Raw genomic sequence first — 24473 nt, forward strand, 5'->3', positions numbered from 1 at the left:
AGCTTTTAACAAAATTAATATTTCTGAAATAAAAGGTTTGATCTAATAACCAAATTGGTTGGAACTATACAGATAGGAATCTAAATAATTATTAATCGCATAATTGTCACAGCAACAAACATATCACAACATTTTTTTTTTCCATCAAGTTTGTTCATCCACAATATAAGGGCATTTTCTTTACACAATGGGTTTCAGCCCAAAGGTTGGGGTATTGAAAAAGATGGGAAGGGGAACGGTGAAGTGGTAAGGCTCGATGATAATATAGTCAGTAGCGCTAGCTGGCAAAATAAGTTGGTATGAGGTGATTTTTTAACTACTAATTGAGGGTATCCCTTCGCTTTGAAAATTTCAGTTGGGAGGGCATGCGACCCACCACCCCACCCCTCCATATCCCTTTAGATACGCCACTGTTGCAGCCCCGTCATTTGGAAAAGAATGCATAATCAAACAAGCAATTAATAAAAAGCCACATTGAAACTCACCTTAGCATTTCATAATATCGTAACTTTCCATCACCATACAATTACTATTAATCACCAACATGATTTCTATCGCCATCATGACATCAACATCATCCTCGTTATCCGCATTATCGTTAGTTATCGTCCTCATTTTATGTTGACAGTTCTCTATCAGGAGAAGATGCACGAGTCTACGTAGCAAACTGATGTGATTCGGAAATTCACACGCATTATCAAAATCTAGATTTTTTTTCTGAAATGAAAATCATTAAATGTATTGGACAGATGAAATCATAGTATATTATAGCCCTAGATTCATGATGTTTTTTTTAAATAAAATATAATTTAATGTTATAAAATACGTATTTAATGAATAGGGCCTATATTGAAGGAATATATTGATTTATTCAAATACCTGCAATACACAAGGTATTTGTCGCATTGATACTGTCTGTGGACAACAACATTATTATTTCTGAAATAAAGGACATGCGATTAGTTATAGGTCTAAACCTTGCATTCATGTATCAGTGATAAATACGATATTCCTAAGTTATATAATTTACATAAACTGAAGTTTAACAATGGTTTTACATCAAAATTTTATAAAATTACAATTCAATACAAATTCAGACAAAAATGAAAACTCACTTCTTAATGTTAAATAAACGAGCCATAAACGCATGTTCTGGTAACAATTTATTGAAACAAATTCATAGGGATACAATGATTGGTATATGGGGCTGACCATAACATTTATTATTACGACACAGATACAAATATAGAGAGTCAAGACACACTTGTTTAGACAGATGTACATATTTATTGCAACAATTTCACAGGGATACAATTGGAGACGCATTGAGGCAGCACCTACTACCAATGATTAACAAACACTGACCTAACCCACTATTGGCACAAATAAAAAAAAAACATTTTAAAAATACTATGATTGTGGAAGTGGTTGACAAGATGGGTATTGGATACGATATTAGTACAAAACAATATTATAGTGATTAGTTGACTTACTTGGTTTGATGCTTAGATGCTCGAAGCGATGTCTTGCTGTGTTAGTAACTTACCTGTGGTTCCGTCACATTTGCATATAATCAACGTAATTGAACAACAACAACTGTTTTATCCTATATCTGCCTAAGTGTTAGTACAATTTGCATACCCTACATAAACATATTCATAAATATGCTAATTGATGCTCTATATATGATAAATTATGTTGTCAACATGTTTTTGGATATAGGATCTAATGTTGTCAAATTCCCTACAAGCATCGCAGTGGCCTAGCATGGTAATGAAAATGTCTATACTGGATGTTTATCCATGGAATCCATGGAGGGGGCATCGATTATCATTGCAATTTTGTACGGTATGAAACAATAATCATTAAACATTGTTTTCAATATAAAATATAGCCTATTATTAATATTGTACGTCAGGATATCTAATTATTAGCTTCCTTGCCCTGAAAAAGAAAAGCCTAATGTCTAACCCTGTGTGTTAGTAGAAATGGAGGAAACATCACATTTTAACCAAAAAGGTACTATGTAGGTATTATATATTACCTTATTGATTTCAACACATATTAGTTCTTACTATGATTGATGCTTGGATGCTCGAAGACGCGATGGCGTTCATCAAATCAACACGTCAAAGAGGATAAAAAGGTGCAAACGTCGAAATACTCCAGTTGACTGTATAAGTATAAAATGCCAATAGTTTATTTATATCTAAATGAATATTTGAAATTTGACTAATGGCTTCTACGAAGTCTACGTGATTCCTAACGTAACAATAATAATAAAATACAACAATAAAATATAGCAATAACAATAAAAAGATAAACATTACGATAATAATATTGATAAAATATTCTAATTAAAATAACAGTAATAAAATAAACCTACGAAGTAATTATATTCTATATATACTGATGTGCTGATTATGTGCATATTAAGAGAATAAGAGATGCATGATGTTGTATTCGAATAAGTGAAATAAAAATGAAATGCAATGAAATGAAATAAGATAGAGGATGGTTAAATATAGATGCCAGAAGTCAAATAACATGTACTGTAATCAAAAACAACAGGCCTATAACCAGTGTTGGCGCCAGAAATTGCCAGACTGACGCAACAATTTGTGTGTTTTTTGTTTTTTGTTTTTGTGCCCATGAAAGCCAGTTTAAATGACATCCACTTGCAAAACCTGCAATACAAAACGAGCAACTTTAGTAACTGCAGGAATAACTTTGAAAAATTGATTCCATACATGGATGGATGGTATGTGGTAGAAAAGTAGGCCTAATCTATAAGCCTGCCTCTTTCTAATCCCATTAATTTACCCAAAATGATACTGTATAGCCTGTCGCTATAAGGACTAATCCAACCGTAGGCCTAGCAATTATCGACCTGTCCTCTGACCTCCGTCAGAGTAACTTCTAACAGTATATTATTGTATTTATTAACATTAACCTTATTAAAGCTTACTGTGGCACTCACCCACTGTATCTCTCTCCGTTCACACCCTCCTCCGCTGCTCACACTAGAAGAATAGACGAAACGGACCAAGAAACAGCAATATTTATACCGGTGTATTTGAAATAGGAAGCTTAACTCTGGTTGGATGCTATTCCATGCATGGTTGGATTAAAACAATAACATCCAATCAAAATTAGGAGTTTGTTTACGAAAGATGTAACTGTCAAATTAACAATAGCCCCTGTCTAATCTAAAATACCTGTCTTTTGGTACCACTTTTCAATAACTTGTGAATTCCTGCTTCTTGTTGATAGCCTACGTTTAAGGTAATTGATAGGCCTACCGTTTTTAGTGTACACGCGAATTTAGTAATGTAAATGTTGAGTATATGTTTTCCAATTTAAACATAATATGACTAGAGGTCATGACTTTAAATTATACAAAAGTAGATCTCGGTTGGATGTAAGAACATTTTCATTTGGATGTAGACAGTGTAGATCCATAGAATAGTCTTCCGCATGAGGTTGTTAACGTAGTAGTTTGAACCAGTTTAAATCATTACTGAACACTCGCTGGAATGACTTTGCATTTCAATTCGTTTTCACATCAAGACATATTTATAAACATTTTAAACATACATAGTTTCATCCATGACATGCAAAATTAATATTACATTTTCATTTGCTGGATCCCCAAACTGTCTATTTATTGTGAAGATAGCTCGTCATGTCGATGGGTCTTATAATAATTTATTTATGTTCATATGATAATGTAGAAGATGAATTGAGAAAACGTTTTATTCCTTAACTTATTATCAATATACCCCAATAAGTTCGTAATATTAGTGAAAATATATCCTTGTTATAAGACATGTTTATTCTGATAATAGAAGAAAACATGATATTCAGTACGGCAACTTTAAACTGTTCTTGTTAATTAATGAGGAATAAAAATATTATTTTGCCGATCCAAACAAAATTATTGTGATTGTTAATTTTGTTAATTGTTAATGTTTGTTTGGACTATCCCAAACCATAAAATCCATGAGATACGAGGTACCGTTTGCTGGCCATAAACATACAACGGCATGGCGAATATAGTTATCAAACATTAAGGTTAGGCCTATGGTAAAATGTTAATGTGACTTGAATTTTTTAAAATAATAATAAGGTGCATAGACTCTAAACATGCTTTATATTGCGATCAGGCATATCGATAAAGAGACCCTCTAAAATTGACTCCGGATTTTATTTTTTATTTTTTTGTAAATAATGACACGACCCAACAAAAATGTCTTCCTTAGGTCGCGACCTATAGTTTCCCTACCACTCTAGAGGCACGACCCTATATGGTGACATTTTTTAAGGCCAGGCTCCGCAGGAAAAATTTTCCTTTGACATGTGGATTTTTCTAAAACACAAAAACCATATTTGGCGAATAACTCCGAAGCGGTTAATGAGATACAGATTTTTGAATATTCACGGGGGTTGGGAGAGGAGAGGGCGTAACCACATTTTTATCACCAGGGCCTGGCTTTAAGAGCTATAGGCTACAGATACATATTTCAACATTTACGGCGTAAGAAATACAAAAGTGAAACGAACAATGTACTTTTACCAACAGACAACGTACTTTTACCAACAGACAACGTACTTTTACCAACAGACAACGTACTTTTACAAACGAACGTACATTTACAAACGAAGATCGTAGCCTACTTTTACAAACGAAAATCCGGCCATTCAAAATGAACTTATTACACACACAAAAAAAAACGTACACTCACAAGCGAACAACTTACAAAAATACTGTACAATTCAAGAGTATGAGTTAAGACCTGTCCAGATTATAAAATTTTCTTTTATAAACAAACTGTTGTATGCCCATATACAGTCATGATGTGCCTATATATATGGTCATGATGTGATGTCATCATGACCATATTTAGGCATGTCACATTTTTTTGTCAAATAATATTTGATAGTCTGGACGGGGCTTAATATTTTCACAAACCTACCCACCGATGGTTTCCAATGAATAGAACATCTGTAACACAAGGATGGGAAATTGATTTAGTTCATATGGAATAGAGCTGTAGTTTAGTGGTTGAAATGCTTGCCTTCCAATTCCAGAGTCCTGGCATCAAATTCTGTAATTGTAATCACTATCAGGATTTTTTTTTCTTGGCCAAAAACAGCTCCGACGACTGGTCGTCCTGTGGATTACTTCGTCCTCAAACGTATCTAAAATCAGGAGATACTAACATAATTTGATAACACAAAAATTTGTAAACAAAATAATTTGACTTATTTGTTTTGAAAAATGCCAAAAAAAAGTAAATTAAAAAATACATATCTTGTTTGTAATAAAAACGTGTAAAAAGGTTTGTAACACAAATATCAACAAAAAAAGAAATGTCACAATATAATACATTTAACCCAGCTGTATCAATGGATACCACTGGAGGCACCTGCGGTGGACCAGCGTCCCATTAAATCTCATCCGCTTCACGCAACAGACACTGAGGATAAGATACAACTATGAGCTCTATAGTGGTTCGGCAAAAATTTACTTTTTTGTACTAATTTTTATAGGCCTACGTTATAATTGTGACATTATTTTATTTAGCCTAAAGAGTGGGTTAACCTACGGTACCTTCTCAAAGGGCTGAAAGAAACGCGTTAATATGACGAAATGTGTACTCGTACTTTTCTGTACGTGTCCTACTGTTTAATGAACTAAATAGGATGCAAGTGATACAACTGATAGGGCCTAGATTTATATCCTACATAGCGGCCTGTTTGAACCTGGACATTATAACCAGACGTACCGTACCCCCAACAAAGCCCTTAAGTTACCAATGACGACTTTTTTTTTTTTTTTTTTTTTTTTTTTTTGGAACTAAATACCAGTTTCCACTAAACTGAACAAACTCTTCTTTACCGATAAGAAGAAAGCATGTTTTAGTGGAGATGTTGTATCAACATGTTAGATTTAAATATTTTTATACAGTAGGCCTATTATGGAATTTATTATTGTAATACAAAGTTTATTTGAAGATTTACACGCGTTTATAATGTAGCCATGATATGTATTTAAAATACTAAAAATACTTATTATGTTAAGTATTTTCGATTTATAAGCAAATATGCTACTTCTCAGTAAACGGATTAAAGGAATAACTTTTATCGTATATGTCAACCACGTTATTTCAAATATAAAAGAACAAATGAAACCGGGGGGGGGGGCAAGGAAAGCAATCATCAAATTACCTGACCGTACAAGCAAATAAAGACTAAAAATTCCATGGAATACATAGGTGCAGTTATCTTACGCTGGGTTGTGAAAAGCATCACGCAAAAGTTTAGGCCTGAAGTAATAGGTAAGAGGAAATAACCAAGAATGGATTTGCGTGCCTGGAATTATGAATTTCAATCAACATAGGTCCTGCATGAAGTTTCTCATTATAACCATAGTAATATGACTTCTACATATACACTCCCATTCCATTGAATGACCTATAATATTATATAAAGTGTTTATTTTGCCGACTAAATTTCGAATTTGCCTATACTTAAGGTTAGTGTTGGAGTACGCCTTTACCAATTATCATTATAACTGTTAGGCCTAGGCTATTACAAAATTATTCACATGGGAAGAATTTTATTACAAAATTGGCATTCATCATATTTAATCACCCAATTTTGATGGACCATTCACTTATTATATCAGTGCTTTACAAAATTGCATAATAAAATCGGTAGGATATAGAACAATATAAAATTGAGTTTCAATAATATTAGCAATTACAACTATCGCAGGGTAGTGCAGCTGATACAAACGCTCATCAAATAACAATAGGCCTATAAATAAATAAATTGACCGTATTAAACCACAAAAAAAAAAACCCTCAATGAAGAATATATATGACGAATATAGAATAAGCTATAGCAATGTTTTAGTTTTACCTTAATATTTAGACCTACATGTAAAATTCAGTTTCGACTGCATTCCTCATCTTATATTTTCATGCAAACATTTAACCAAACTTTTCAATTACTGGCTCCCAAAATGTCTTTCAATAAAAAATAATTTGTTTTGTATTTACAAAGAAGGTATTTTTTTTTCTAAAAGACTAAATCATAAATTGTCTATCACTGCTTTCTCAATTCAGAATGTTTTTTTTTAATCAATAATTTTTATTGTAGGTACTTTTATATTATATTTGTATGATTTTGTACTTTTATTATTGTCATTTTAAAGAGGGCCCCCGGATATCAGCTGGCCTTTGGGTTCAACTGGTTACCGTACCCTCTTAAAAGAAAGTTGAAATTAATAAATAAAATAAACATAATCTTCAAAATAATGCCATAAGCTTTGTCCGAACTATCAATTTTTTTGGACAAAAAACTGTTGTATGCCCATATATAGTCATGGTGTGCCTATATATGGTCATGATGTGCCTATATATGGTCACGATGTGATGTCATAATGACCATATGGGCATGTTACATTTTTGTCAAATAAAATTAAATAGTCTAAACTGGGCTTTTGAACGTAATCTACTACAACATCCCTATAAGATCATGAACCTACTATCTTTACGTTTTGACTTAGCATACAATTGAATTATTGAGATTAATATAAACGTCACAATATTTGACTGGTGTACACTGTCCACAAACGAAAAAGCGCATTCAGCCAATCGGTTTCACGCATCATATGTAACTAGACCCTCGCACCGTAATCATACTGTCTTCTCAAGGATCGGTACCATTATACTTTACTCGGCCTGGAATTAATACTATAATGTCGGAACTCGTTACTGATTCGGCTGCTGTCGAATCCAGCACACAGCAAGTACACCTTACACCAGCATTACAACATTCAGAAGGAAATCATGAAGGAAAAAACTCGACAACACCTTGTATTTTGAAAACCGAAGAAGATTCGAAACTTGACGATGAGCCGATTGTCTACACACGACGATGGTTTATGCTAACTATATTTTGTTTAGTTTCTATGACGAATGCGGTTCAGTGGATACAGTATGCATCGATATCAAACGTGGTAGCTGACTATTATGATGTTTCTTCCTTGGCTGTGGACTGGCTTTCCATGATTTTCATGTTATTGTATATACCGTTAATTTTTCCCGTCACGTGGTTGTTAGACAAGCGAGGGTTAAAAGTTATCGGACTTCTTGGTAGCAGTTTAAATTGTTTGGGAGGATGGCTTCGGTTCGCCGGCGCAAAACCGAGCACGTTCGCACTTGCGTTTGTAGGGCAATCAGTATGCTCAGTTGCACAGGTGTTTATACTCGGTATGCCAGCTCACGTAGCAGCTACTTGGTTCGGAGGTGATCAAGTGTCCACTGCTTGTGCCATTGGTGTTTTTGGAAACCAGGTATGGTAGTAAAATCAATCCTCTCCTTCATTAGCGATATTTTTACACCATAGCAAAAATGTAAATGGTCCGTGTTAAAATAAATGAAATCTGGATTTGCCTCTGAGAACTGTACAGTGTACCGAGTTATTTTTCTGAATGTGCTATCATGACATAGGACCAACGGCTTAACATCCAATAAGAAAAGTCAAGTTCATTAGAGCAAATGATCTTACTCAAGGTCGAGAACAAAAGAACGAAATTTGCAGGTTTTGACCCCTCGCATCAAAGTCCAATTCCCTTACCGCTTTGATAACTTGCCCTTGGTGATGATAGTGTTATCATTTCAATAAGCTGATTATTATGAGTCCTTCATGGTGTTCTGTAAAATAGCTGATAGTAAATGAAGTTGGTTGAGTAGGCCTAGTGGAGCAAGATTAACCCTTGAAACATGTATAAACATGTTATACAGTACTATGATAATGGTTGTACACTATTTAGAAAATAATCGATATAAGCCTACACAGGGTGCAATGCCATAGCCAGGATTTTCTACAATGCAGGACAATCAGGGTGGACTGACACATAAATTCATATAATGTGGACCCATTTTCTAAAACGTTGACCCATTTTACGCAAAAATATGAAAAATCTGGACATATTTTCTTAACATTTTAGGCTAAATATGAGAAATCTGGACCCATTTTTTCAAAGGTGGACTCATTTTATGCATAAAATTGCATAATTTGGACCCATTTTTAAAATGTGGACCCATTCTTTGTGGACCCATTAGAAAAAATGTGTGGGACTGTCCCAACTGTCCCCATAGCTGTTACGGTATTGCCAGGGTGTGGACCCAAACATCATCGCCGCGTTCGCCTTGCCTAATTTTCAGCGAGAGATAAATACAAAAATCATTTGCTATGGTTGTTGTACTCATAGTTATTGATGCAAAAACTAAGTTCAAAATATCACGATTTGAGAAAATTTATATGGGCACTATAAAGAAGCTGGTTCCTTCTCTATTCAGACACCGAACATCAAAGTTTATTTACACAATTCAAAGGCTTGAAAAAAAATATACTGGTATACATTTTGAAATGCTCATAATAATTTATTTTATTTGAACTGATTTATTTGACATCTTAAGCAAACGAAACACAAGAAAGATAACCAAAAGCACATATACACACACATTATATATTATATATACATATATATAAATATAAATATACATATATATATATATATAGGCCTACATACACACACACACACACACAACTTAAATCATAAATTGTGAGAAGAATAAAATGGCATGCTGATCTTATACCTATGGGTGAACTTGTATAGGGCCTATACTGCACACGAACTTATGTAACATTTTAATGTGTATTTAATATATCATCACCCTACAAAAGAAATCCTTAGTAGCTATGTGGCAATTAAGATATAAAAGTAGGCCCTATGTGCAGGAATAATGTTCTTAAATTTGCAAATAATATGGCTTTTCGGAAAACTTTTTATGATATCCCCTATATGTTTGTATTATAGAATGTTACAGAAATGGGTTTTTTTTACGGCTTAGTATTTTGTAATGATGTAGCGATGACGCCGGTCTTTTGCATCACATCAGTGTCTCCACCCCACGTGCTGTTGTTAGGCCTATTTGATGTTTATTGATAGGCCTGTTTCAAAAGACATAGAGCTTTTTTATTGCAGCACGGAGATACTGTAAAGTATAATCAAAAGACACGCTCAATAGGATGTGAAAGTATGCTTTAGCGTAATGACAAATGGCGAAAGTAATTACAAGATATAAGTTCTTTTATTGTCACTTTGTAAATGAAATACAAGTAAAATTCGTCTTCCTATGAAAAGCTAATAAAGAAGTTAGACATAAAATAATCGAAGGACATAAGTAATACATATATAGAATATGATATTTACAAGAGTTTTTTAGTCTAGCTATTAAAATCAGCATTGTGCATTAAGTTGTGAATAAACGATCTTCTCAATCTGTACAACTCAATCTGTAATTAACTTTAATTTGACAGGTTCTTTGCCTTTGACTCCTGGTAACCCTTGCTATCGCCGATAGCATTAATCGATGAAGTGTCACGATATGAATAAATGTAATAAGAAAATCATATTTCCTAATAGTATAGAATAATATTGATAATTGATCATCTTCTATTTTCATAAATCTCATATCAAAACTGTAGGTGGAGGTGGGGGAAGTGTCATGATTTTAATAGTCGTTAGTCAGGTTTGGGATCGTTTTACAAATATGATTGATTCCAGTAAAAAAAAAGTCTTGGTTTAGAGTCTGGATACATTTTGTTTTGGAAAAATCCAAGTAACATGAACTCCTTTCTTTAACGTCTCGTAACAATATTCATCATTGTACGAGATGTCCTTTGTTTTTTTAGCACTGTTTTGTACACCAAGTTTTATTAACAATTTAGTGCAAATACTATTGATGAAAAGGGTGAACAGAACAAAACAGAAAGACAAAAATTGGCGGCACATAAAGTTGGTGTAAAGCACTGTTTGATTTACAAATTTCATGAAAAGCGAAATGTCTAACATAAAGTAATCATTTTAGACCTATTTTACACTACAAGGCTCACCACAGCCGAATAACTTATTTACTTTTGTTTTTAACGTCTCAATATTGTGGGTTTGTCCTCAATATTTAATTATACCAATTTCCAAGTAAACAAAACATTTATGCACAATAAAACCCAATAAAAATAGACATATTGAAACATAACCTGAATTTTGTTGTGATTACCTATAGTTTAACAATTAATTTTATCACCATGGGTTTCATCCAGCGATCGATGTTTTTGACGCCTGCAGGCCTATATTCTATTTATGGCCTATTATTGCTTTCTAATTTTCGAAACATCTCAAAAATGTTTTCCCGTAAAATCGAACCCGTGGGTTGCATTTTTGTCTTTACTTTATTCAAAATGTATTCATCGAATGACTATATCGTTGAATTTTCTCGTGGGCCAAATTAAACTAATCTGCGGGCCATATTTAGCCCACGAGCAGCCTATTAAGAACACCATCATGGCGTAATTTGAATGGTACCCGTCCTCTCGATAGAGGTCCCTCATGTTAAAGTTGGCTGTAGTGTCAATGGCTTTGTCTCTCGTGTGCGAAAAAGCATCAGCCTTATACTGTGGTGTTCCATGAATAGGGTGTCCCTGAATATGGATATTCCCTGAATAGAGAAGTTCTAGAAGAGGTTCGACCACATTTTGATAATAACATTCATTTTGTTTTTATTGTTCTCTTTCAGGTTGGTGTTGCTTTAGGCTTTGTGCTACCACCGTATCTAGTACCCAATGACGAGAATGTAGAAAAACACATGCGTAACATGTTCCTAGGAACCGCCATTATTACTTCGGTGTTATTTCTCTTGGTTGTTTTCTGTAAGTAATATGTTCAATTCAAGCCCATTGTTAACAGTGCGATCATATTGAACCCCAGGTTCAAATCCAATAAACGATCAGGATTTTTTTCCTTACGACTTTAGGGTAATCTAAGCCTTATAACGTTACAATGATCGTTCCATCTTGTATACCAGCGAGTGGATCGTATATATTGTGAAAGATACAATTGAATTTGGCCAACAACAAGGCCTAACCATGGAGTTACATTGACCTCAACCTACTCTTCGGATGTCGTATCCACATAAGGACTACCCAAATTGACATAAAAGTTGAAAACCTATTACCATCGGCAGACATATATGAATGACATATTGAAAGAGCCGCATGTTAATTTCTCATACGTGTTCACCTCCCCAACCCCATTCTACCGATTGTGAATTATCAATGTTCATGATATATTTATTGACTGCTAACGAAGCAAAAAAGAAAAAAGAAAACCAGGATTTTGGCAACGGATAATGCAGAGCGGCGAGGTTGGGGTGGGATTAAAATCTAGCCTATACGAAAAGTTTTTTTTTTTTTTTTTTTTTTTTTTGCTGTCGGACACAGACCTGCAGAAACGCACTCGTCCATCTTCCTCTATAATCACCATATTTATTTCACTAAAGAGAACCAATTATGGCACTGCCAACAATTTGATTGTACTGGGGTTTATCTTTTAATTTGTTTCAGTTTACCAAGCTGAGCCCCCAACTCCTCCGAGCAAAGCACGACAGAAATCTCACGAGGCCGGCAAGGAGACGACTTACATGCAGTCTATTAACACACTTCTACATAACAGAAACTTTGTGTTTTTGGTCATAACTTATGGTAAGTCACGTGGTTATGTACAACATAACAACTACTTCACAGTTTTTAAAGTCTTTTACAGCATATCTATGATCTAGTTTCTCATACATAAACCACAAATATGTCCCGTTGTATTATACGGCAGATAATACAGTGTTTTTTGCTGTCACGAATGTCATTGTCAATTAATATACAGACATTGATATGAATTACATTGAATTATTTGATGTTCAAAGACAAAACACAATATATGAAGTATTAAATATAAATCTTTCATATCAATATGTCATCAATAAAAACGTCATATATGTCGTCAATAAAAAACATTTAGAATACAATGACACACAGGAATAAAAAAAAATGTAAAAAACAAACAAAAAACTGGCACATATTAAAAAAAAAAAAACAAGCTAATAAAACCCGGTTGGATTGCTCAAAAGTAAATTAAAGTTCACTGTCTGGGAGCTTCCCGTCTTTCAGAAGACTTATAAAAACATAATTAAATTATGCATAATTCAAGATTTTTTTTAATGTAGTAAAGATTAAGCAGTAAACAAATCAGCATAAAGCATCGTTACATATATATAAAAATGAAGAAACATCATAAAAAAAAGGCACAAAAATCAATATTGTCGAATCAAATTTTGACACAACCAAGAGAAACGTTAAAACGTTAAGATTAATTAAAATGTAAGCGATAAATAATAGCCATGTTATTATTATGATCACCATTTGACTGAAGCAGAAGGTTGTCTTTAACATGTCATCGAAACCTCCTTCCGAAAGTTTGAAAATGAATGAAATTCTGAAGATTTCAGATCGTTAGTTCAAGCAATTTTGTCTAGGCACTCTGTGCAGGGGTGGATCCAGGAGAACGGGTCTAGCCCCTCCCCTCCCCCCAAAAAATGAGAAGAATAGGAAAAAAAAGAGAACAGTACACCAAAACGAGCTAATTATCGATTTAAATTTCATGTACCATGAACTGTCTATGGTCAAGCATTTAACAAAAATCTCAAAATCTGTTCTAGTTTTTTCAACATGTTCACCAGTATAATCCTTCCATTAATAATCACCCATAAATATCTAGCAGAAACATTTTGTATAACATTTTTATGAACGTTTCAACTAGACGACAGCGCACAGACCTAGAATTATGAAAGGTATAATACATAATTCAATATCATGCAGTTGACCTAATAACCCAAGAGTGCAGAGTATCTTCTGTATACTGGGAGACAATCCAGCTGATTCCTGTTCAATTGTCTAACACATAAACATTGAATAGTAGCGGTCCCCAGGGCCGATATCTTTGGGACCCGAGGAACACTTGAAGCAACAATACAAACAGTACGCTCTTCCGAGAAAGATCTTCTGAAGTCAAATCAAATCAAATCAAATAAAATCAACATTTATTTCTTTCACAATATAACAATAAAAAATATATAATTTTTAACAAATATCTAAGGTATTATATGTATATACACTATTTTAGTAAATATAATTTAAATTGAAAGAGGCATGTGCCCTGTAAGTAAAAATAATTGGAAACAAATTCCAAATAAAACTTCCAAATTCCAATTAAAAGTGAACTGTATGCACATTTTAATTATTGTTATGGTTATGAATTTGTTTGTTTGTTATTGTAAATTTTAGGAAAAAAATGAGAATTTATTTATTTAGTTATATATTCAATTGTAATATGATTATCAAGTTTTGACTTGAAATCTTTAATAAAATATTGTAAATACGAATTATGGTACTATTTCATGTCCAGTGTTCTTATAAATTGATTATTTATTGAATTTTCCTCTTCTTGCTGCATATTTTTTTAATTGATATTGTTGTTTTTTTGTTTGTTTTTTTATTTGTGGAACTTGCCATTTTAAGTAAGCATGGCTGTTAGCAGTAGAGTTGAATAACTGAGTGGTTAAAATGTTTGTCTTCTAATTCCAGGGTCCTGGGTTCGATTCCTGTCACGACCAAAAACAACTCCACTCCCTAAGCCTCATAAAGAGACTTCGCTGATAAAAGCATTATATTATTTCAGTTATTTAAAGAGGGCCCCAGAATCAGGATACGATGAATGGGTCACCCTCTATAAGTAATAGTAAAAGGAAAAAAAATCACCCTAGTTAAATGAATTTAAATACAACAGATAAAAGCTGCTTCCCATTCGCCAGAATGGAGGAAAAGCGTTACCACAGATACTAAATGACATTTATTCAAGAGGACCTTCGTGAGAATACTAATAAAAAATAGTAATGTATTATTTTACAATACATCAATGGCAAACTTCACAATAGAAGGCATCCGTCCAAAACAATCAATAGGCCTACAAGAAATATAAACAAGCAAAGTTTACAAAAGATACTTAAATTAAAATCAAATTCCAAAAGAGTTTTTAAACTCTTTTTAAAATTTCAAAATTTCAAAAGGAGCATCTACACTAAACATAGACAACATAACTATAAGGCCTCATTTTTTTTTTTTAATTTGTCAATCAACATATATTTCAAATGGTCGTTTTTCCATCTTTTTTCACTTTCAGGAATATGTTTACTGATACAACAAAAACATATTTTTTTAATATAAATTTGATTCCTTTCTTACCATTGTTTATATATGTGTCCCTAACCATTGATTTACTTCTGAACATCGGTAAAATGGGGGCATGGTTAGCAAAAAAAAACAAAAAACCTCTCTCCCTCATCAGTTTTTATTCTTTGATAGGGTGATAAACTAATAATTTTAAACATCATTTTTTAAATAAATATTATAATTTATAGGAATATATTGAACTTCTCCATTTTACATGTATCACCATGTTGTTATGTATTAATATAAATATAAGGCCTACTGTTTTAGACCTATGTATAATAGGCCTATACCGTAAAACCTCGAATTGAAGGCCTGTGCTTCTTTTTTTTGCGAACTTTAGATGGGCTACTTTTCGAGATGGGCTTCATTTCGAGATGGGCTTCTTTTCGAGGCTACTTTTGCATAGTAAAAGAGAGGAGGCTTCTTTTCAAAATGAGTACTGCGAATTTGTACTATAAAACAATAAATACGGCCACTGTAATATCAATCTGTAACTTGGAGTGTATATAACTGAGATTAAATCACTTGAACTACTGTATAAACCAAGATTGTTTTTAATTTATTTTGTTTTTTGAAATTCATGTACAGTGTATATACTGTACTATCTCAAAAAGAAGCATATGCTATCTTGAAAAGAAGCCCATGGGATTATTTTCAATATGGGTTTTTTTCGAGGCTAATTTTGCAAACTAAAGATTGGGGGGGGGGTTCAATTCGAGATGGGCTTCATCTCGAGATTAAGCCCACTGGGCTTCAATTCGAGGTTTTACGGTATGCGATTATCAGATAGAATATAGGCAGATCATTTGCCTGATGGTATTAGGCCCATATTATTTTTTAGCAAAATTGCATCTGTTAAATGGCTGAGGGTTAGGGGGTGCCTGGGCCTAACTCGAGATCCAGGGCCGAAGCGTCGTTTAAAAAACAAATCAGCGGTTTTGATGTTTTTGGAGCTTGAGTTTAATAAGTTTTTTCACTTTAGTTATTATCCAACTACTTAATAGTAATTTGTATTATGCGAAAGCAGCGAGAACACATGACAGGAGAGGAAGTACAAATGACGTCAGGGATTCAGATTGGCCCAGTACCCGAAAGTCAACGGGTCTCACTGTTATTTGTTGTGTCGACCTTTCACTGGAGTATTGCTCTCTCACCGATAGAAATGAAGTCGGCACATGCCCTCTTTGATTTATTTTATTTAATACACTTTCGTATGCATTTCTTATTTCTGTACTAGGCCAGGTATGCCTACATATTGCGAGTATATAACTACAATTCTATACCCTTTTTGTTGCGAGCTTCACTGTCAAGTAAAACTGTTTAGCGCCACCATTCGGGTATCCATAACCCAAAACTAAACAATAGCAAAATAACACCATCACCACGATTCTAACACTTAAATTGGGTTAAGTTGTAGCATCTCCGGGTATGAAATGCACTCTAAAATTGCGGGGTTATTATACGATGGTTCAACAAATGATTAGGCCTACTACTATGTACGAGCTTAAAAATTACGGTATTGCTTGTCTGTTTAGGCGTTAACGTGGGATCATTTTACGCCGTATCTACTCTACTTAATCAGATCGTTCTCTCTGAATTCCCCGTAAGTAATAACTCTTTAATTTGTTTCTGATCATTGCACACGATAATCGTCATGTAAATGCTTTAAAATATCACAATTTATTATGAACAAGTCATAGAAGGCATGGAAACGGTGGTAATGGTAATAAAAAGCACAATAATTATAATGATGATGATGTTATAGATCTAAAATTAATAAAATGATAAAATCATTAACTAAATAATAATGATGATGATGGTAGTAATGATGGTAATGACGACGACGATTAGGATGATGATGATGTTAATAATGATAACGGTATGATGATAATGATGATGATAGAGATGATGATGACGATAATACGATGGTGGTTTGATGATAATGACAATGGCAACGAAATGATGGCGATGACAATGATGATAATGACGGTGACAGCTGTGGCGCCAGTGAGGGCCGAGGTAAAGAGGGCACCGTTGGGGAGAAAAACCACAAATTGATAATGATGATGATGATGATGATGATGATGATGATGATGATGATGATGATGATGATGATGATGATGATGATGATGATGATGATGATAACGTGACAACGATGACAACAAAATGTGATCCACGGTTCACCTTTTTAAACCCAGGAGGAAACGCGTACTTTATATCTTGGGGGTATAATCTTATTCCAGGGTGAAGAACAGATGGTTGGGTTGATAGGCTTAGCAATTGTAATTGCTGGTCTTCTAGGGTCGGCTGTTATGGGTTACTGGTTGGATAGAACGCGAACATACAGGTAGGCCTAATAACTGCCTACATTATTTAATACGAGTTGATGTAGACTGGTTTTTTTTTTTTTTTTTTTTTTTTTTTTTTTTTTTTTTTTTTTTTTTTTTTTTTTTTTTTTGCTTTCATGTTATTTTCCGTTGACAAGTCACCGTCTGGTGGAAAAACCCAAATTATGAAAGTTTAAGCAATATTTATAACTAATCATGTATGTTAACTCATCTTATTGAGGACCAGTGAAAATTAGTTTTTTTATATTTTAAAACTTTCTCGGGTTACCTTAAGGATGTCAGCTCGTTATAATATCTGTTCGTTGTTTTTGTTTTGTATTTTAAGAAATGTTTTGTGATATTAATTTCTGAATAAAACAAAATGAAATGAAATTGTTTCTTATCATTAAAATAGTATTGATTTTATTTACATTTTAGGGGTACAACTGTGGTCGTTTATGTTTTGACTCTAATTGGGATGGGATTCTTTTCGTTTACGCTGTACCTCAGTGAAATCTGGGTTGTGTTTGGTGTAGCTTCATTCTTGGGGTAAGTTTCGAAACTTGGAACCGATCCTAAGGCTATCCTCATGGTATGAAACTCATGGGAGAAGCTACTTTCAGTCGGCTCACTCATCTTTTTTTTTCTTCATAGATTCTTTATGACGGGTTACCTACCACTCGGGTTCGAATTCGCAGCGGAACTGACGTATCCGGAGCCGGAAGGAACATCATCTGGGTTACTTAACGCGGCGGCTCAGGTAATTTTAACCTAAAAATCAAACATTGTGCTTCAATTTGTTTTTATCAAATCAGATATTAGCTTCCAATATGAGACGAAGATCGAAATAATTCCATTTTTACTGATTTTCAAAATGTTGTATTGATTGTAACTGTATTTAATTCTAAGCTAATAACGTATGCAGTCTTAAGTATATAAAGTAGGCCTACAAGTAAGCATTTTATACAATTCAATATTTATTTACTCAATTACAGACAATATCTTACACAATGTTGAGATGTTTTATTAAAGCAAGTGTGTCGGATAGAAAAGGAATATTATTTAATCATTTACGCATTTTTATGTTTTGGAATATAAATAGAATATTATATTGTTGAAAATTAACTAATTATTTTTTTACAGACGTTCGGGATTGTATTTACAATGTCAATGGGGGCGCTTGTGTCGAATATCAATGCGCTTGCAGGAAATCTCTTCCTGTGCATTGCAATTTTAATTGGGACAATAATAACAGGTTTGTCATTTCAGTTTCGATAAAGTAATTACCAGATTTTACACACACATAGTACTTAATAAAAATTCGAACAAAAAACAGAGTATGGAATGCCAATTAAATTCGGTATGTGGTGCACTGATCGCAATAAAAGGATTATATTTCACAGAATTTACTGAGACATCCAAATTTAGGGCCTGGAAGCCAGGATAAAAATGAGCCCACTTCATCTCATCTGAACACCAGTAAATCACAAACAACAAACATAATACAAATACTATGTTTTTGTACCAATCCTGTTTACTCTGGGAAAGGTGCGGCCACACACGCCAACGTACACTACTAATTGAGTTTAAAGGTTTCTTAAAAACACTCAACTATTTTCAAAACCTCTCTATATAATCATAATACGCGGTGCATCATTTTATATTTATTATTTTGGCGATCTCTTCGTGTCGTTTAAAATACTTAAGAAGAGGGCGTATAATATTGATCTCTGAAGAAAGGGCCGGGTTTAAGATTGATGTTAGAAACATAGAAATTATTCACCAACAGAATAAAATCCCCAAAAAGTTTTAATTATAACTATATTATAGAAACTGGAACCAAATTTAAACATATCTTTTATCTTAACAGAGTTAAATATTTATTTCCTTTTAATTAAATTCTGTGTTCGGCTTTTAAATGACTGAATCATCAATGTGTTACTGGTACTGATATCTGGTACTGGTATGGGCATTTAATTTATAATGCGCCTTTTCCTTGAGGTTATAAAGTGCAGTTCTTTTTCCTGGTCATTGGGTCTACACTCTAAGTGTTCTGCTGGTAATCAGTGCAGGAGCAGGCAACTCCACCAGGTTACCCATTTATACTCCTGGGCGGAGAGAAGAAATGCAGATAAAGTGTCTTGCTCAACAACACAAGCAAATGCCCATCAAGGGATTGAACCCCGACTTCACGCCAAACCTCAAAGCTTATTTAGCAACTGGAACCAAATGAATTGTTAATAATCATGAATTTAATATTAATTTTTTTCTTTGAATTTCATTCTGTGCTCGGTTTCAAAATGACCAAATCATTAATGTAGTTAATAAGTAGAGCGGCTAAGGAGAATAATCGTGCACATTTACAGGAAGCATGAAACTTCCCACATTAGTACTATGACAAATAAGGATCATTAAAAAATAAACTCCAAAAAATAACGCCCCTAGTGGCCGCCATCTTGAAATTCAAAATGGCCGCCAAAATATTTGATTTTTATCAATATATCCTATCTACAGCACACCCAGCACTGTCATTCAAAGGTCCTTACTCATGTTTTCAATATCAGGGAGCATCGTGCAATCATCAGAAATTTTATCAGATGGCCTGCAAATTGGGTTTCAAAATAGCCGCCAAAATGTTTGTATAAATTATTCTACTCATTCATAAATGCTTATTATAGATACGCTCCACTCTATTTTCTTACACTATCAATCTCACAATTTACGTTCCACATGACAAATTATCTCAGATTTTCTGTTCCCAAAACGCTGCAAATTTGTACTGGCGAACGGTCTTTTTGTTTTGCCGCTCCGAAATTATGGAACTCTCTTCCACCTAATCTTAAATCAACTTCTGAACTACGTTCAAGACCCTCCTTAGGACTAAAACCTATCTCTTTAATCAATAATTCTTATATCTTTAAGCATTTATTTATTATTATTATTATTATTATTTTCGTCAACTTCATGTCTACAAAACCTAACATACCGTAGTCAATCAAATCTTTAACCATGTACATAGTATCATGCAATCATCATAAATTATGTCAGATGGCCGCCATATTGAAATTTAAATGGCTACCATCCAACAAAAGTTCCTTTTTCAATTGTATGAAAAAAGTGTTTCTGGTGGGATTTGAACCTGCAAACATACATATATATATACAAATATATACACATATATACACATAAATATATACACATACATATATACACATACATATAAACACATACATATTATACACATATATATACACATACATGTACACATATTTAAGTTTATTAGCAACTTGAACAGCAGGGACCGATCTAATAGGGGCAAGGAGGCATGTACCCACCCTCCCCCGTTTTGCCACTAAATTAAAAAATTTTCAATGCAAATCAATGTTATGTGCTACTCACATACCTATTCTGAGACTGTTGTGCCCCCCCCCCCGTTTGAAAACAATTTGGATCTGCCCCTGAACCGTATTTTCACACATCCGGTCACTGATGCCAATGCCAATGACAGACCCGCATCTCAGTAGGGAATAGAAAATGCCTCCTAGTGAGGAAAAACTGCCATTGAGAAAAGTTAAAAAACTGGAAATTTGTCAATAGAGTCAGTGACTTGTTTGGTTTGATCAATAAAGAAAAGTAATTTTTTGTGTGACTGTCTAAGACAAAAAAAAAATAATAATTTATAATTTTTGGTTAGTGAACATTATTTAATTATGTCTCTACTGTCTTTGAAAAATCCATATTACAATAGTGTCCAAATATTGTAGCACATAATATATCAGGTAACCTCTTCCAATAAAAGTACTAAAACAGACAGAATACCGGGACCATTGGCTTCTTCCATTGGATGGACTCATCCAAAAATCTCAGTTTTCAAAACTTCAAAGTTGAAAACTATGGAAGCATTCTGTCATTGTTAAATATGAGATAATTATGTTAAAATGAATCGCTATATTAATTTTTGAATACACATTCATTAAAAAGTAACGGTAGTATTGTTTTAAACTTGTCTGGTTAGATTTTTTCCAAAGGTGGTCTGGTATAGAGGTCATGTTGTCATTTGGGAAGGTGGTCACCGTCTCGAATTAGTGAGTGAGCTTAGTGTTAAGAGACAGGTGATCAGTTGGTACTTTGAAAAACTGGTCTATAATTAGAGGAGTCTCAGATGGAGGGGTTTTAAATTAAAGGGTGAACCGTATATTAATATTACTATTATTTTGTTTCCTTCGCAGCATTCATAAAGTCTGATTTACGGAGACAGCGAGCTGAGAACCAGCAGGTGTGTGTACAGAACAGTTGTCAATCAAATAAACTGATGCATGACTGATTCTCTTGATTGTATTGTCACGTCATTATCGTAAAGGTATCATACTTTTAATACCAGTGCTCATGCTAACAGCATTACGTCATCAGACTATACTCACCCAATGACTCAAAGTTGTTTTTTTTCCGTGGCACAGCTATAGAAATATACTCGGTTGAAAATTCATCAATCCAAATCCTTTTAGTAGCAATTCTATTATTTTGAAAATTATTGAAATTTGTGTTCCAGAACATCAGAACCGTTCCTCCCAATGACTTGATTGCTTTACTCTCTAGAGGAATACTCTCATAAAACTAAATATAGAAACCACTCAATAATAGGGTATTCCAAATCAAAACTGATATTTTTGCTTGTAAATTTGTCCAATCTGACCGGCACTGTTAGTGGCCATTGATCCTAGGCTTGAGATCGATTTTTTTTACTCAAATCATTACACAATATAGTCAACATACATCATTGTTACCATAATCCTAGTTATCATTATTTTTTTCTGGGCTTCTATATCAAATAAGTTATTAATGCCTAGAACTGAACGGCAAGTTAAGTGAGATTGAAATCGTCCCGGACAGACTCTCATAAAATTATTTAATAGTCATTGTTATATATAGGCCTATTGTATTTCATGTTAATTCATGCTTTGTATTTTATTTATTCATAAGAGCATTTCAATTTATTTAGTCATGCCGGAACTATAGACAATTTTTCTTTTATCATTTTTGCAATTACGTCATGGAAAGCATCTTACTCGTACGCGATATTCTCTTTTTATGTTTAATGCATGTAAGCCTCAGTACTATATGCATGTCTATCATAATGAAGCTAGTATAATTACCTTTATGTGAGATTATAAATACATATTCTTTTCGTAAATGCTTTAATATTGATGGTCCTTCTGTCCTCGAAACCGGTTTGTTTACGTACAAGAATGCCTAATAAATTACAATTCTACTTTCAAATTGGAAAGCTATTTGCAAGCTTATCTATTAAAGAGATTATGCATATTTCTTTGCTAGAGATGTATAACAAATAATGTCCAAAGAAAAGATATTTGTAATAAAATGCTGATTATCATCTTGTTGATTTGTTCCAGGTTACGACGGCTATTGAAGTGACAGAGAAAGATGGTGGCAAAAAGGAAAGCGCTATATAAGTAATAAGATTGGTGAATTAGTATGCGCTTAACAAATCCCACTCAATATTAATTTGTTGACAGTAGCAAATATTTTCGTTACTGACAATGTCTATTCTTACTCAACAACGTTATAGGCTTTGCTTTCTTTCTTCTTTATAATGGGTTTCCTGTCCAGTAGATATAGCTGTTCTCCCTACATGGCCCATATTTTATGCTTTTTCAAAATGATGCTTAGGGAGTGGAGTTGTTTTAGAAAAAATCCTACTCTCACAGGAATTGAACCCAGAACCCTGGAATTGAAATACAAGCAACTTAACCATCAAGCTACATCGATTCCACCAGGGACTGTTCCCTGGTTCCACTTTACTAATTTTAGCGGTGCTGTTCTAATTATGCGATGTTTGGTGATAATAATTAGTATAACGCTATGCTACATGTTGTACATGATGATCCTTTCTTTGTATTTAACGCCCAATAAGGTCAATAAGGTCAATATAACTTCGAAATTACTTAGATGCATTACGTAGCATAATGGTATCCGGTGGTGCATGTATTATTTTTATTCTACCTTTTTTAAGAGGCTTTTATTTTCTATCAGATATTCCATAAGAATTGGTAAAATGAAAACGATTTTTTTTTTTTAAATATTCATAATTATTTTGTGGTAACATATTTTGACATTTTTTCAGTCACTACTAGTTCTGATGAATAAAATTAGTCTACTACAAAACAATATAAAATGAACTTCATACGGAGACTGTACACTGTGTGAGCGAAAGTTAAAGAATTAATTTTACAAGTTAGTTTTAAAAGTGCTGCTTTCATTCCGTTTATATTGTTCAAGTTCGCGTTTTTGCGATTTACGCGTAACAAAAAAAGATACTAGAAATACAAGATAGAGTTCTCCACACAAATAATGTGTTCCACCGTGTTCCACCGAAATGCATGGTGGGAATACGAAAAATGGGACGCCCCCTACAGCTGTATCTAAAAAAACTTGTGCCAAACTTTCGTTACCAATTCATCGCGTATTTTATTATCAATTCTCAATTAAAAAATTGTACACCGCGATGCGCTAAGGCGACGTACGGTATTGGAGGGCGTTGCTGTGCAGTAAATTGCAACACATCATATAAACAGGGTCATAATTTATATCGATTTCCAAAGGATAGAGAAAGGTAAAATATTGCATTGACATTAAACAAAAAATTAGCTATATATATTATAAATATATATTAACATTTTGTTTTTTTAAACTTGACATATGAATTAGCCTAGGCCTATTGACTTGCATAGCTAAGATATTGAAGAAAAATAAATAAATAATTAGACTAGCCTAAAATAATGAAAAAAGTACTAAATATTACTCCTTCGTATAATAACGCTAGTATTGTATGCAGTTAGTTATTTATGAATGACGTTAAAATGGAGCTCTTTTGGTAAAGGTAATTTAATAATATTAATACAGGTCTAACTCTAATTACTTAAGACCACTTTT

At 33.5% G+C, this 24473-nt stretch overlaps 1 protein-coding gene and 1 long non-coding RNA gene across 4 annotated transcripts; one reads left to right on the top strand and one right to left on the bottom strand.

The window, feature by feature from the left end:
* Positions 1–487: 487 nt before the first annotated feature.
* Positions 488–4604, bottom strand: LOC117101732. 2 transcript variants are annotated; one of them, XR_004444313.1, is made up of 5 exons: positions 2981–4604; positions 2554–2687; positions 2076–2173; positions 880–939; positions 488–717 (listed from the first exon to the last, which is right to left on the bottom strand). It is a non-coding gene; the product is annotated as an uncharacterized LOC117101732 (long non-coding RNA). The 2 variants fall into 2 exon arrangements; XR_004444312.1 differs by having other exon boundaries at positions 2554–4604.
* A 398-nt stretch (positions 4605–5002) lies between these two features.
* Positions 5003–24467, top strand: LOC117101731 (feline leukemia virus subgroup C receptor-related protein 2-like). 2 transcript variants are annotated; one of them, XM_033241771.1, is made up of 10 exons: positions 5003–8365; positions 11655–11787; positions 12481–12618; positions 16731–16798; positions 17439–17542; positions 17961–18071; positions 18177–18282; positions 18666–18777; positions 21752–21882; positions 22934–24467. In XM_033241771.1, the coding sequence occupies exons 1-9, from the start codon at positions 7769–7771 to the stop codon at positions 21844–21846; spliced, it is 1464 nt and encodes a 487-aa protein (XP_033097662.1). In that variant the 5' UTR covers positions 5003–7768; the 3' UTR covers positions 21847–21882; positions 22934–24467. The 2 variants fall into 2 exon arrangements, with proteins under 2 accessions (XP_033097662.1, XP_033097661.1); XM_033241770.1 differs by having other exon boundaries at positions 21752–21798.
* Positions 24468–24473: the final 6 nt, after the last annotated feature.

The sequence above is a fragment of the Anneissia japonica genome, unplaced genomic scaffold (genome assembly GCF_011630105.1).
Source record: "Anneissia japonica isolate Jap-2015-1 unplaced genomic scaffold, ASM1163010v1 scaffold287938_len408866_cov212, whole genome shotgun sequence".
In the NCBI taxonomy this organism is placed as follows: domain Eukaryota; kingdom Metazoa; phylum Echinodermata; class Crinoidea; order Comatulida; family Comatulidae; genus Anneissia; species Anneissia japonica.

Bases quoted from the DNA above. Each gene is read 5' to 3' on its own strand.
- LOC117101731 (XM_033241770.1), top strand. From the start codon at position 7,769: ATGTCGGAACTCGTTACTGATTCGGCTGCTGTCGAATCCAGCACACAG. The intron at 18,072-18,176 runs GTAAGTTTCGAA...TTTTCTTCATAG, and splicing joins GGTGTAGCTTCATTCTTGGG to ATTCTTTATGACGGGTTACC. The intron at 18,778-21,751 runs GTTTGTCATTTC...TTTCCTTCGCAG, and splicing joins AATTGGGACAATAATAACAG to CATTCATAAAGTCTGATTTA.